The sequence below is a fragment of the Triticum aestivum genome, chromosome 7A, assembly GCF_018294505.1.
Source record: "Triticum aestivum cultivar Chinese Spring chromosome 7A, IWGSC CS RefSeq v2.1, whole genome shotgun sequence".
NCBI lineage: Eukaryota > Viridiplantae > Streptophyta > Magnoliopsida > Poales > Poaceae > Triticum > Triticum aestivum.
Window position 1 is genome coordinate 28,293,539 of NC_057812.1, and position 12,992 is coordinate 28,306,530.

Below are 12,992 nucleotides of genomic sequence, written 5' to 3' on the forward strand. Positions count from 1 at the left end.
CCGCGCGCCCGTGCTCCCTTCCCGGGGCAGGGAGGCGGCGGCGGTGCAGCCCGGCTTGGCTGCGGTCCGGTGGCCCTGCGGTGGTGGCCGGCGGCCGGCGTGGTGACGGCGCCGCTCCTTGGCGGCGGGGCGGCGTGGTGGTGCCGGGTGGCCGTCGACGCGCCCCCGGCCCAGATCCGGGCACGTCGGGCCCCATTTGGGCCCCTGGGGGCCGGCCCCCCGGCATGGTCTCGTTGTCTGCGGCGCGGTGAGGAGGAGGAGCGGCTCGGACTTGGGGCGTCGGCGTCGATGGCGTGCCGGCAGCAGCGCGAAGGCGGGAGCTTTACGGGCCCACGAGGGCTCGGCCGGGCCTGTGGGCCTACGGGCCTGGTGTGCTCCTGCTATTGCGTCCGGACGGCTACTGTCGCTGACGGTGGAGGTGGGGCCCTCCCGCGTGCCGATGGTGCTGATGCCCTAGTCCCGGCTCTGATTCTTCGTCGTGCTGTTCTCACTTCGCGGTGCCGTGGTGAGACGGCGTGGAGGCCTCATGACCGCGTTGGCGTAGGGTGGTGGTTGGTTTGGTGGCGGGATCCGGAGCGCCCGAGGTGCGGGTTGGGATCGGGGGAAACCCCTGTCGGCGTGGCCGACCCCGGCGCGGTGGCGCCGGTGGGTGCCGCCTGACCTTCCGGGAGGGCGTCGGGGGCTACTCTTCCTATCGCCTCGTCGTGTACCGGGGGAAACCCTTGGCAGCAGCGTCGTCATCGTCGCGATCCTTCTTGGAGGTGTTGATTGGTGCCGGCGCTTCGGAGTCTTGGAGCCTAGTGGATAAGACCGGTGGGCCTAGCGATCTCGAGGCTTCTTCGTTTTTGTTGATTCGCCGTTGTCGGCATTTGTTTCTTTTGCTCTTTCTCTGTTGTTTCTTTTGGGCGTGACTGTGCTGCTTCCGCCCCAGCACCTATCCCTGTATGATCCGGTTGGTTGCTTTGTATACAAAGCGGGGGGAACCCTTTTTCGGCAATTAGTAAATGGCAATGTGTGAGTCTCAAAGCATGTGCATCCACCGTGCATGGCTATCATGACCCTTGGAGGTAGAAAAAACTACATATGTCGTTCGTCACAAAATAACTCATGCATATAACGGTCGTACTGCCGAACAATAGATTAGATGTGACTTAGTTAATTCTCATCTAGATGAGAGCTAGCCACACTCCATTTTTTTTTATTGTTACACTAAATTAAGTTAACAACACTTTCTTCAATATAAAGTAATTAAGCTTAACAAATTCCCTAAATACTAGAATGTAATTTACTTCATGCATTCTCTTGATTTGTTTATTTTATTGACTTCCCAGTTAGTGTTGATAGTAAACTAGCATAGTACTGTAACACAGAAAAATAGCTCTGTGTTTTGTGATGGACGACAAATCTGAGTGCCAACAAGTTACGGGTGCACGATGGTGTTAGAGTCAGGTCATTTCGTACACTAGTGATAATTTGAACACTTGAGAATTTTTTTTCTACACGTATTATATACCTTAATTAAGAGAGAACTTTGGGGTTTTCCCAAAGTGCTTAAAGCATCTCCAACGCAAATTCTTAAAACGGACAGGATAGGGGGAGGGAGTCATCCCGTATTAATCTGGTTTCATCCATCTACGCATGTGCATGCCATGGTTGATGAGAGAGAGGGGATGTCCCGATGTCTGACTTGGTGGTTTTTGGTTGCTAGGCGGATGTCCAGACTCCCTGAAAGCCCCCTAAGTTTGCTAGGCGGATTGTCACCAGCTTACCCCCGTCATTGAGCCCTTTTTTTCAAAAAATATCAAATTGTATTTAGAAGTTTCAGAAAGTATCATTTTTCTTCTTCTACAAATGTATATGCATGTTCTTCAAGTATGTGTAAGGTTTCATTAACTAATGCGATTGGTTGCATGCTAGACAAAAAATGAGTAAATTACAAATATTTGGTCCAAATACAACAAAGACAAAGCCCATTTTAATCTATGTACTTATTTGTCTTTTTGCGTGTGCATCACATATGAACATATATGTACATGCCTCTCAAAAAGAAAAAGATCATATAAGTTCATGAAATTTTGTACATGAACACTACAAATATATGCTTATATGTATACTTTTTTTAGATTTTTTTATGTGTGGAAATAGTATTTTTCCTGAAAAAAAAGGGAGGAATCCCATACTGCTTCCTTTCTGGCGTGTTTGCACGGGCACACAAGCCAGTAAACATTTGTTGGCTAGCCACGTCTTTCTATTTTTTTAGTGCCTCAAAAGTACTCCCTTCGTCCCATAATATAATTGTAGTGTCAAAAACGCTCTTATATTATGGTCCGGAGGGAGTAGAAAATAATCAAGAAAGACAACCACAAGGCTTACAAATCAAAAGTATTTGGCACTTGCATTTTTTTTTACTAAATAAGTATTTGTGATCATGAAGCACCATGACATTTTTTTCTGATAAGTATTCCAAACGCGTAAATTGGCTCCCAAGCCTGGAGCACGCGCCCGGTTCAGGGTATGTATTCACCTTCAACTGAACTTGGGCGACCAAGAGCCAGACCAGAATGCAGAATCCCACTTCTTTTGTCAATGCCATGCCCATTGTAAAACATGTATGTGAATGTGACGGTCATAATCTTTGGCCGTCCTCGGTCAACTACAACCCCTGATGATTACTCAGTGACAGCAGTAAGCTGGTGACGATCTCCCACTCCCGACGCTGCAGAGCATCACCACAACTTCCGACATGCCGGGCCTACATTCAGGACGACAGTGGACGCACAGCAGAGCCACCTTAACGCATTCCGCAATCTGGGCTCTCTCGCTCTTGCTAGCGCTTAGCAGTGGGTCAACAAGCTTGCGGGGCCTCTTCCGATACTTGCGTGCCTGAAAGTATTCCAAGCCATTTCAAGTGACGTATTGAATTTTCACTGGTGATTTTGTACATAAAAGGCACCCATATTTATGAAAGATCCTGAAGTTCAAGGCATCTTAAAGATTGTGTAGCCACACACTGCTCTGCTTCGAGGTAAAGTGCAGTGGCAGATTATTGAGAAAGGGTGAGTATTCACCCGATAGGAGCTATGCACTACTGCGAATCGAATTATGTCATGATAATACAAAATTACTTACATGATCAGGAAGTGATCCTGGAGATGAGCCCTTCTTCGCCTTCACCATATAAAACCAAGGGTTGTTTCCACATATTATCTCAAGAACTACGATGCCAAAGCTGTATACATCTGCCTTCTGCGATAACATTCCGGTAGTAGCATATTCAGGATCTGCATAGCCACTAGTAGATGAAAAATGGGATCGTCATTCATGGCGGTGCACTTGCAAACACTTCCAGATGAAATAAGACAGTTGCATCTCATAACTAGATTGTTGAATCAGATGAGCTCTTACTATGTGCCGCATACAATATCTTCCGCAATTGCATCTGGAGCTAGCTTTTTAGCCAGACCAAAATCAGAAATTTTAACATTCAATTCAGTATCCAACAGGACATTACTTGGTTTCAAATCCCTGTGGACAATGCCCATCTGAGAATGCAGATGCAGATAAACAAGGCCATCTGCTATCCCTTTGATTATTTGAAGACGCTTTGACCAATTAAGCAATTTCCTTTTTGACTCATCTACAAAAATGTAAATGCATTATTAGGGAGATGCATTTTCTGACAAATAATAAATACAAGCCCAGATAATTAGTAGAAACATGCCAGAAATGACGGCTGCCAAGCTATTGTTCGACATATATTCATAGACAAGTATCTTTTCTTTTCCTTGAACACAAAACCCAAGTAGCGAAATTATATTTTTATGTCGAAGATTCGGAATGACTTCAATCTCAGCTCGGAACTCTGATAGGCCTTGATGTGAAGATGTGCTGAGTCTTTTGACAGCAATATCGAGACCATCAGGTAGTTTGCCCTGAAAAAATTAAATGGCAACATTGAAGAACCCATCTCAACATGGATTGAGGAGGTTCAGAGAAAAAGATTTGGGGTATGGTTAAATGTACTGTGGATAAGCCTGACTATTGCTAGTGTATGAGAGCAAATTACCACTCATCAGTAGCATTACTGGCATATGCAAACAATGGATGGTAGCTCAAGTAGAGATGTACAGTTTCCCTTTTCGAAGAAAATAAAATTCAAGTAGATATGAGATAATCTACATAGCACTATTCCTATCCTCTTTAATAATCCTGAATTCTCTCCATATATGAAAATTGCAATTGGTATAGGATGTCACTAAATTGAAGCTACGTTGAACTAAATCCAATCCAGTTTAAGTTCATAAGCAATTGGGATATATGCAAATGTAGTACTGTCCCATTATTTCAGTCATGCAGAAACTATCAGAGGTGGAGGCATAATCAAAGACCCCACACTTCTTACCAAAAGTCAAAGAAGTCAATTGACCATACTATTGCAGCTTCCACCCACTTTATGCATGCTTTGACTGACAAACAATAGCGGAAACTACATTTCTGACCCCATTCAACATACTTATGTAATACATGTCCCACAGATATTTAATCTGATTTTGCCACTGGATACCATTCCTATTAGACAGGAAACTACATTTCAAAAGCTGGATTCATCTATGCCTCTATGAGTTGGAGCTGATAAAAATGTAAACACCATACTGTCAAAAGATGCACTTCAGTTCCAAAAAGAATATTACAGCAAATTAAATATGGGGGAGAAAATATTCAGGATAGAGAATCAATCTACTTGTCTTTTTAGAGAAAATCCATGTACTTTTTTTTATATAAATGATTGTATTTTACCCTAGGGTGGCAAACTGAGATTTCATATTTTAATTCTATAGTATTGCAAATGCATGATCTTAAGCAGTCCAAGGCTGTCACATACTAAAGCTTGTTTCAAGAAAGTATTACCTTGTAGGTACAGCCGAATACACCATTTCCAAGCAAGTTCCGCAATGATAAATTGTCTGTAGCAGCCAATATCTGAGAGAAACTAAAATAGGGTAGCTCTGCACCTTTTGCAACACCTATGAGATTGACTATTTCCTCCATATTCATGGCTTGGCCTGATCCATAGAGAAATGCACCTTGTCATTGATTATAAGGCAGGGCATGCTTGTTTCAAAGAGTAAATACACAATTTTCAAACTGCTTCTATGGGATAGCTAGCACCGACAAAAGTAAGTAGAACAATAAACAAAAGCTGACTCGTCCAAAAGCATATGTGCATATGCAGTGGAGTTAAACTGTGAAATTTGTAGCACCTAGTTATAAACTAGAAGAAGTCGTCAAGTATTTGAGTGCACATACTTGTTTTTTGTTCTTCGTCAGATTTTGCACAGGGAGGAGTTCCCGGATCTTCTAAATGAATTGCCTTGAAGGCCTCTGTTCTGAGTTTTTTACAATAAAAAAGATATCAAAAAGAGATAAGTAAAGGAAATCAAGATTTAGGTGTTAAAATTTAATGATTTTTCATTTGTATTTATGGGTGGGACACACGAGGTTAAAGTCTTGCTTAATGCCTACTAAAGTAGCACACAACTAGGTGGGAGCCTGGTGATTAAGTTGTAAAGCAGAGTCTCAATAATCTGCAAAGTTAGTGCACTAAATTGATATAGACCAATTACAAGTCCGGTCATGGTTATAATTTGAAAAGGTGTGATGCTCAACAAGTTCAATTTCATTGTGCTACAAGAAATTGTTTGTGCATCCTTCATTCTATACCTTGACTAAAAGAGCTGGAAACTGAAGCAGGTCCACAATGGTTTGAATGCACAGCAAAGGGGAATCCATGAATGTGACTGAATTCAGCATAAAACAAGGTACTGTTGATATACCATACCTATTGTTATGATGTTCTGAAGGATGGACTGCATGTAACTCATCCATAGTACCCTTTGAGATGCAAAAAAAGAGAGAGATGGAAATAAGATCCTTTCAACATAATTTTCTCTTGAATAAACATTATGGAAATAACGAGCAATATTCCAGCAACAAATCAATATTAACTATGAAACATAATAGGCAAAAATTTCTGTCGACAACATGTAGGGGGGGGGGGGGGGGGCTGCAACCCTGACAAACCATATTGGCCTGGCATCTGTGCAGTGTTCAGAAGTGGCATGATCTTGAGAACCGGATTCTTTAATATTAGATTTGATATGAAAGTGTTCATAATAGTGCAGTCTTTTGTTATTAACACAATCAGATAAAGTGACAATTGAAGTTGACTACTGTACTGCTCACACAAGAGATTTAAAAAAGCAGCATCTGTAACTGAATTTGTGCTGGCAAACTCATGCACATGATATCTGTACCATTCACATCTATCTAGAAAAGTGAGATGAATATATGTACCTCTGTACCAAGAGGATGAGCTCTGTGTAGAAGCCGTGACCAGGTCCGACTTGTATCGACGAAGCCAACAAGAGGGAAGAGCTGGAGGTAGAAGGCGATCTCATTCTGCACCTGATGGAGCTGGTCAGCTTGCTTCCCTCCAATAAAGCAGCTGCGTAGGTAGCTGCTGCCTTGACAGGATGTGATGACCACGTACGTACGTTGGAGCGTCTCCTCCAGCTGCTCGACGGGGTTCCTCGTCTCCGTATGCTGCATCAGCTGCGTGCTCTCGAGCTGCTGGAGAAGGTCTCCAATCATCTTCACACGCCGCGCCAGCAGCTGGCAGGTTTCCTGGTTCCTTCTAACTGTCCTTGCAGCCTCAACGATCATCGTGATGAGTCCATACGCGTCCACCCCAGCAAGCTGCGCTATGCTGGCCACCTGACTGACACCATTGCAGAGCATCATCTTCTCTCAGTTTGCTGGTGAAGAAGACTGGAGAGCGCTGAGAACAAGCACTCAGTAGCCAGCTCCTATACCATAGGACTTCTCTGAGCAGCGAGTGCGTCGCAGCCTTCAGACTTCATGATTGACTATGTGGTTGGGAAGTTGTATAAGGAACCTCCCCTGATAGGATGGCCACATCCAAACTGTTGAGGTGGTGACTGGACTCAGATTTTTCTGAAAGTAGGTCCTATACCAGAAGAACATGATTTTTCAGAAAGTAAAACAATTTGGCATGGCATTTCAACACCACCAACACCAAGAGTCCAAGACTACTTCCTACACCTTAAGAATATCTAACAGAAACGTAGATATTATCCTGGCACCATCAGGGCACAGATTCTCATCCTGCGGAATTTCCACAAACACCTGGCCTGCGGCCGGTGGAGAGCAGTCCACCCAGAGAGATAATCCTGAACATCTGCAACTTGTCTAAGACCACACGAACGAACCTATGACTGAGCAATAGATCAAAGGGCAGGACAACCAGTAAATGGCAGGGAGGAGGCACTGCCACCGGTGCCATCTGGACGGCTCCCGGTGCACGCGGACGCGGCAATAGCATAACGACAAACATCTTGTGCTCTCCTCCAAGTGGCACGCGGGCATCCGTCGCCGTCCAGAACCAAACGCCGTCGCTGGATCCCCGCGGACTGACCGCGTGAGGCACTTCCACGAGCTCCCGACCATGGTTCTGCTACGAACACCACGCCGTCTCACTCACACCACCTCCCACTAGCCAGCTAGGCGATAGTGCGCGCGTAGGGAGAACCGAGAACGCGCCGCGGCTGCTGTGCTGCGTGCGGAGAGAGGAGAGAGGTGGACGGACGGAGATGGGCAGGCTGAAGGTGGCGTAGCTCCGGCGAGCGGCGTTGTAGGGAAGGGAGGAGTCGACCGTGGCCGTGGGGAGGAGGACGCTGACTGGTTGATTCGTCGACGCTGGGAAGACGGTCCGGGATATCTGGGCCGGCCCAGTAGCACGCCTGCACGGCACGACACGCGCTACACGGGCCAGCCCGGCACACGGCACGCCAGGGGCCGTGCCTGGGCCTGAAGGCTGAGCACGCGGGCCAGGACGACATGACCCGTTTATTTATTTTTATTTTTATTTAGGATTTTTTAAATATATCTGACCGAAAAAATAGGTCCATAGGCCAAATTTGGCCCAAAAACAGCCTAGCAGGGCGGCAGCCTAACAGGCCAGGCGTGCCTGGCATGCCATTGGACCGGCCCGTATAGCTTCTGGGCCGTGCCTGGGCTGGAGGGGGCAGCACGTGGGCCGACCCGGCACGACCCGGCTAATAATCGTGCCATGGCGGGGCGGGCTGTGCCAGGCACGATTACGATGGGCCGAGCTGTGCCGTGTCGGGCCGGCCCATTTGGCCAGGTCTGCTAGTGGGGTGATGTTTGCACATAAGGCCCTCGAGCTATTCTGAATTTCGATCCGTTTGATATTTCTTCTTTGTTTAGCCATTTTTTTCTCGCTTCAACTCCACTGGCGGTCTACTCCCTCCGCCCCTACATTAGTTCAAAAACACTCTTATATTATGAAACGAGAGGAGCACGTGATTTCATTCGATGAACCGATTTGCTTGTTTAACACGTTTTCTTCTTCTTTTCTCGTTGGAATTGTTGCCGGTTTATTGAACTATCTCGGACATATCCGAGTTCAAAGCATCCAGAAAAACAACCCAGAGGTTTGTTAAACCAAGTTTTGCACAAATGCTGACGACAACCTTCCCTGGCTAGGTGGTGCTTAGTCGATCGTCGGACCCACCTGATCATGATCTCTTCCGCTGAATGGAGCAGCAAACTTGATCTACCCAACTATAGGGCCATGGAGGGACATGTTCGTCTCCACAGAAGAGATCGTGTTAGCTGCCTCCTTACTATCAGATTCCAGAGCAAACTTTAACACCAGCTTGATCACTCTACGACATGCCAGGAGCTCCGCCATCTGCAAGTCAATTACCAGGGGGGGGGGGGGGGGGTGGCATGCACTTGGCACGAACGTACCATGGTGGGCAGATGTGACGCCCAGATAATCAAGCTACAGTAATCCCACGTTAGCGATGCCACGTCACCCCGGTTTCTGTGCTAATATCGTTTTAGTTCGAAACCCGATCGAGATTAAAATTTAAAATAAAAACAAACAACAAAAGTTTTGAAACGCTAAAAACTAAAATGTTCACAATATTGCAAAAATTACCAAAGCTGTTATAAAAATAAAACCAACACTTTAGAAGCTCCAAAAATGCCCCTAGGAATTAAAACAGTGGACCAACAGCACATCACTTTGCCTTTTTACTTTCTAAAAATAATTAAACCTTTTCGGAAGACCTTCAGCTTTTTGTGGCATTGTTGATATATAATGCAATGATGTTCATGTGACAAGCTACATGATTTACAAAAGTCTTTTGGTGGTTAAGCAATTAACAAACCAGAGCAAAAATAAAATAAAAACTGTAGCAAAGAAAAAAGAAATAAAAGACACCCCCCCCCCCCCCCGACTGGGACTTAGCCCAGTTGGCCGAAGAAGCCAGTCGGCCCAGCCGACCCACTCCCGCACCCCTGGCCTACTAGGCCTCCTCCCCTCCCCGTGACCTAGCGCCACCCCCCCCCCCCACTACTCCCACTCGCCCCCTCCTCTGCCTCCCCCCGATCCAGATCAGATCGGGGCATGGGGGCCTGACCTCGCCGCCTCATCCCCACGCCCGTCTCCGCCGGCGCCTCCTCATCTCCTCCCCATGCCGGCGCCTCCTCGTCTCCTCCCCACGCCGACCTCCTCGACCTCCTCCCCGACGGCCTCCCCAAGCCATGATGCGCCCCGTCGCCGCCCCACCGCCTCTTCCGCGCCGGACCGCACCGAGCCTCGCCGGCCACTGCTTCCTCGTCTTCGTCGTCACCGTCGCCACCTCGAGCCCACTATCGCACACCTGCAGGGCCCAGTGAGCACGCGCCCTCCTCCTCTCCCCTCTTCCCCTGTCACCGTGCGCCCGAGCCGTTCCCCCGCCGTCGCCTCGCCGTACACGGCTGCCCGACCGCGCCCTGCGCGATGCAACTTCCCGCTCGGCCGCGGCGCCCCGCCCGCGCGGCCCAGCTTCGCTCGTCGTTGCGCTGCTCGCCTCTGGCGCCCCGCGCACATGCCATCGCGCCTCCCCTCAGCTCCGGCCGGCCTCGCCGCGCCGCCCTGCACCGGCCACGGTCGCCGGTGCCGGACCACACGCCGTCCCCTTCCCCCCTGTCCGCGCGCTAAGGCGCCTGGCGCACGCGCCTGCACGACCGGGGCGAAGCCCAGTGCCCGCGCCCGTTAAGGCCTTGACTCTATGACACGAGGGCCCCACAGCCCCAGAACAAAAAAAAAGTAATAAAAATAAATAAATAAAAATGTTAATTAATTAATTAACTAAATTAATTAACTTAATTAATTCTGTTTAGACTAACCTAATCACTAGTTAAACTAATTAAACCTGTTTAATTATCCTTAGACAATGACATGTGGGACCGAGTGGTCTGTTGACTAGTCAAAGTCCACAGTTGACTGTTGATGTCATGCTGACATCATGATGACGTGATAAAATGATTTTCGGTTTAATTAATTCTGTTAATTCTAAAAATGACATAAAACTTTAAAATTAATACAAAATAATCCGTAACTCGGATGAAAATACTTTGTACATGATAGTTGCTCAGAACGACGAGACGAATCCGGATACGCAGTCCGTTCGTCTGCCACACACCCCTAACCTATCGAACTCGCAACTTTCCCCCTCCGGCTCCTCTGCCCGAAAACGCGAAACACCGGGAATACTTTCCCGGATGTTTCCCCCCTTAACCGGTACCACCTCATACCACGTTAGGGCACACCTAGCACCGCTCATTGTCACATCATGCATCATCGTGTTTATGTTTGCATTGTATTCATTGTTTCTTCCCCCTCTTATCTCCGGTAGACTACGAGACCAACGCTGATGCTGACCAGTTCGACTACGGAGTTGACGACCCCTCTCTCTTGCCAGAGCAACCAGGCAAGCCCCCCCTTGATCACCAGATATCGCCTATTCTCCTCTATACTGCTTGCATTAGAGTAGTGTAGCATGTTACTGCTTTCGTTAATCCTATTCTGATGCATAGCCTGACATTGTCGCTACATTTGTTGATACCTTACCTGCAATCCTAAATGCTTAGTATAGGATGCTAGTTTATCATCATTGGCCCTACATTCTTGTCAGTCTGCCTTGCTATACTATCGGGCCGTGATCACTTGGGAGGTGATCACGGGTATATACTATACATACATACATACTATACAGATGGTGACTAAAGTCGGGTCAGCTCATTGAGTACCCGCAAGTGATTCTGACGAGGGGGCTGAAAGGACAGGTGGCTCCATCCCGGTAGAGGTGGGCCTGGGTTCCCGACGGCCCTCGACTGTTACTTTGTGGCGGAGCGACAGGGCAGGTTGAGACCACCTAGGAGACAGGTGGGCCTGGCCCTGTTCGGCGTTCGCGGATACTTAACACGCTTAACGAGATCTTGGTATTTGATCTGAGTCTGGCTACGAGCCTATACGCACTAACCATCTACGCGGGAGTAGTTATGGGTATCCCGACGTCGTGGTATCAGCCGAAGCACTTCAGACGTCAGCGACGGAGCGGCGCGCGCCGAATTGGACTGGAACGCCTACTAGGCTAGGTCTGCTTTCGGCCGCCCTACGCAACGTGCAGGTGTGCTATGGGCGATGGGCCCAGACCCCTGTGCGCTTAGGTTTAGACCGGCGTGCTGGCCTCTCTGTTTTGCCTAGGTGGGGCTGCGACGTGTTGATCTTCCGAGGCCGGGCATGACCCAGGAAAGTGTGTCCAGCCAAATGGGATCGAGCGTGTTGGGTTATGTGGTGCACCCCTGCAGGGAAGTTAATCTATTCGAATAGCCGTGATCTTCGGTAACAGGACGACTTGGAGTTGTACCTTGACCTTATGACAACTAGAACCGGATACTTGATAAAACACACCCTTCCAAGTGCCAGATACAACCGGTGGTCGCTCTCTCTCAGGGTTATGAGGAGGGGATCGCCGGGTAGGATTATGCTATGCGATGCTACTTGGAGATGCTATTTGGAGATGCTACTTGGAGATGCTATTTGGAGATGCTACTTGGAGATGCTACTTGGAGGACTTCAATCTACTCTCTTCTACGTGAAGCAAGACGGTGGCTGCGAGAAGCGTAGTCTTCGACAGGATTAGCTATCCCCCTCTTATTCTGGCATTCCGCAGTTCAGTCCACTGATATGGCCTCCTTACACATACACCCATGCATATGTAGTGTAGTTCCTTGCTTGCGAGTACTTTGGATGAGTACTCACGGTTGCTTTCTCCCCCCTTTTTCCCCTTTCCTTTCTTTCTGGTTGTCGCAACCAGATGCTGGAGTCCAGGAGCCAGACGCCACCGTCGACGACGACTACTACCCCGGAGGTGCCTACTACTACGTGCAGCCCGCTGACGACGACCAGGAGTAGTTTAGGAGGATCCCAGGCAGGAGGCCTGCGCCTCTTTCGATCTGTATCCCAGTTTGTGCTAGCCTTCTTAAGGCAATCTTGTTTAACTTATGTCTGTACTCAGATATTGTTGCTTCCGCTGACTTGTCTATGATCGAGCACTTGTATTCGAGCCCTCGAGGCCCCTGGCTTGTATTATGATGCTTGTATGACTTATTTATGTTTTAGAGTTGTGTTGTGATATCTTCCCGTGAGTCCCTGATCTTGATCGTACACATTTGCGTGCATGATTAGTGTACGATTGAATCGGGGGCGTCACAAGTTGGTATCAGAGCCGACTGCCTGTAGGAATCCCCCTTTCCAACTCCTTGGCCGAAGTTGAGTCTAGTCATTGCAAAACTTTTACTAACATGGCTGTGTGGCCTTACGGGCCCACGTCGCCATTGGGTGGTATTAGGATCTTTTATTCCTCGACCTATACTCTGGGATTCTGAACTCTCTTCTATTCGGGTTAAACGATTTTGCTAAAAACAAAACTAACTTTAGGTTCTCGCAAGTACTTTCTCCCGGAGAGCCCCTCACTTCAGATGACCGTCTGCTAACCAGAAGATTCCGAAGATACTCTACGATGTGCTCTCGAGACTATGTGCTATCGCTTTTG

At 47.9% G+C, this 12,992-nt stretch overlaps 1 protein-coding gene across 3 annotated transcripts; it reads right to left on the minus strand.

The window, feature by feature from the left end:
* Positions 1 to 2,369: 2,369 nt before the first annotated feature.
* LOC123154880 (putative receptor-like protein kinase At4g00960) lies at positions 2,370 to 7,608 on the minus strand. 3 transcript variants are annotated; one of them, XM_044573495.1, is made up of 8 exons: positions 6,355 to 7,594; positions 5,840 to 5,892; positions 5,308 to 5,387; positions 4,909 to 5,063; positions 3,722 to 3,932; positions 3,406 to 3,637; positions 3,130 to 3,292; positions 2,370 to 2,883 (listed from the first exon to the last, which is right to left on the minus strand). In XM_044573495.1, the coding sequence occupies exons 1-8, from the start codon at positions 6,799 to 6,801 to the stop codon at positions 2,674 to 2,676; spliced, it is 1,551 nt and encodes a 516-aa protein (XP_044429430.1). In that variant the 5' UTR covers positions 6,802 to 7,594; the 3' UTR covers positions 2,370 to 2,673. The 3 variants fall into 3 exon arrangements, with proteins under 3 accessions (XP_044429430.1, XP_044429432.1, XP_044429431.1); XM_044573497.1 differs by having other exon boundaries at positions 2,730 to 3,015; positions 6,355 to 7,607; XM_044573496.1 differs by having other exon boundaries at positions 2,752 to 3,010; positions 6,355 to 7,608.
* Between the last annotated feature and the right edge of the window lie 5,384 nt (positions 7,609 to 12,992).

Excerpts from the sequence above, each read along its gene's own strand:
- LOC123154880 (XM_044573495.1), bottom strand. The coding sequence starts at position 6,801 with ATGATGCTCTGCAATGGTGTCAGTCAGGTGGCCAGCATAGCGCAGCTT. Across the intron at positions 5,893-6,354 it reads CTCATCCTCTTGGTACAGAG|GGTACTATGGATGAGTTACA; the intron begins GTACATATATTC and ends TGCATCTCAAAG. Across the intron at positions 5,064-5,307 it reads TGACGAAGAACAAAAAACAA|GCCAAGCCATGAATATGGAG; the intron begins GTATGTGCACTC and ends TCTATGGATCAG.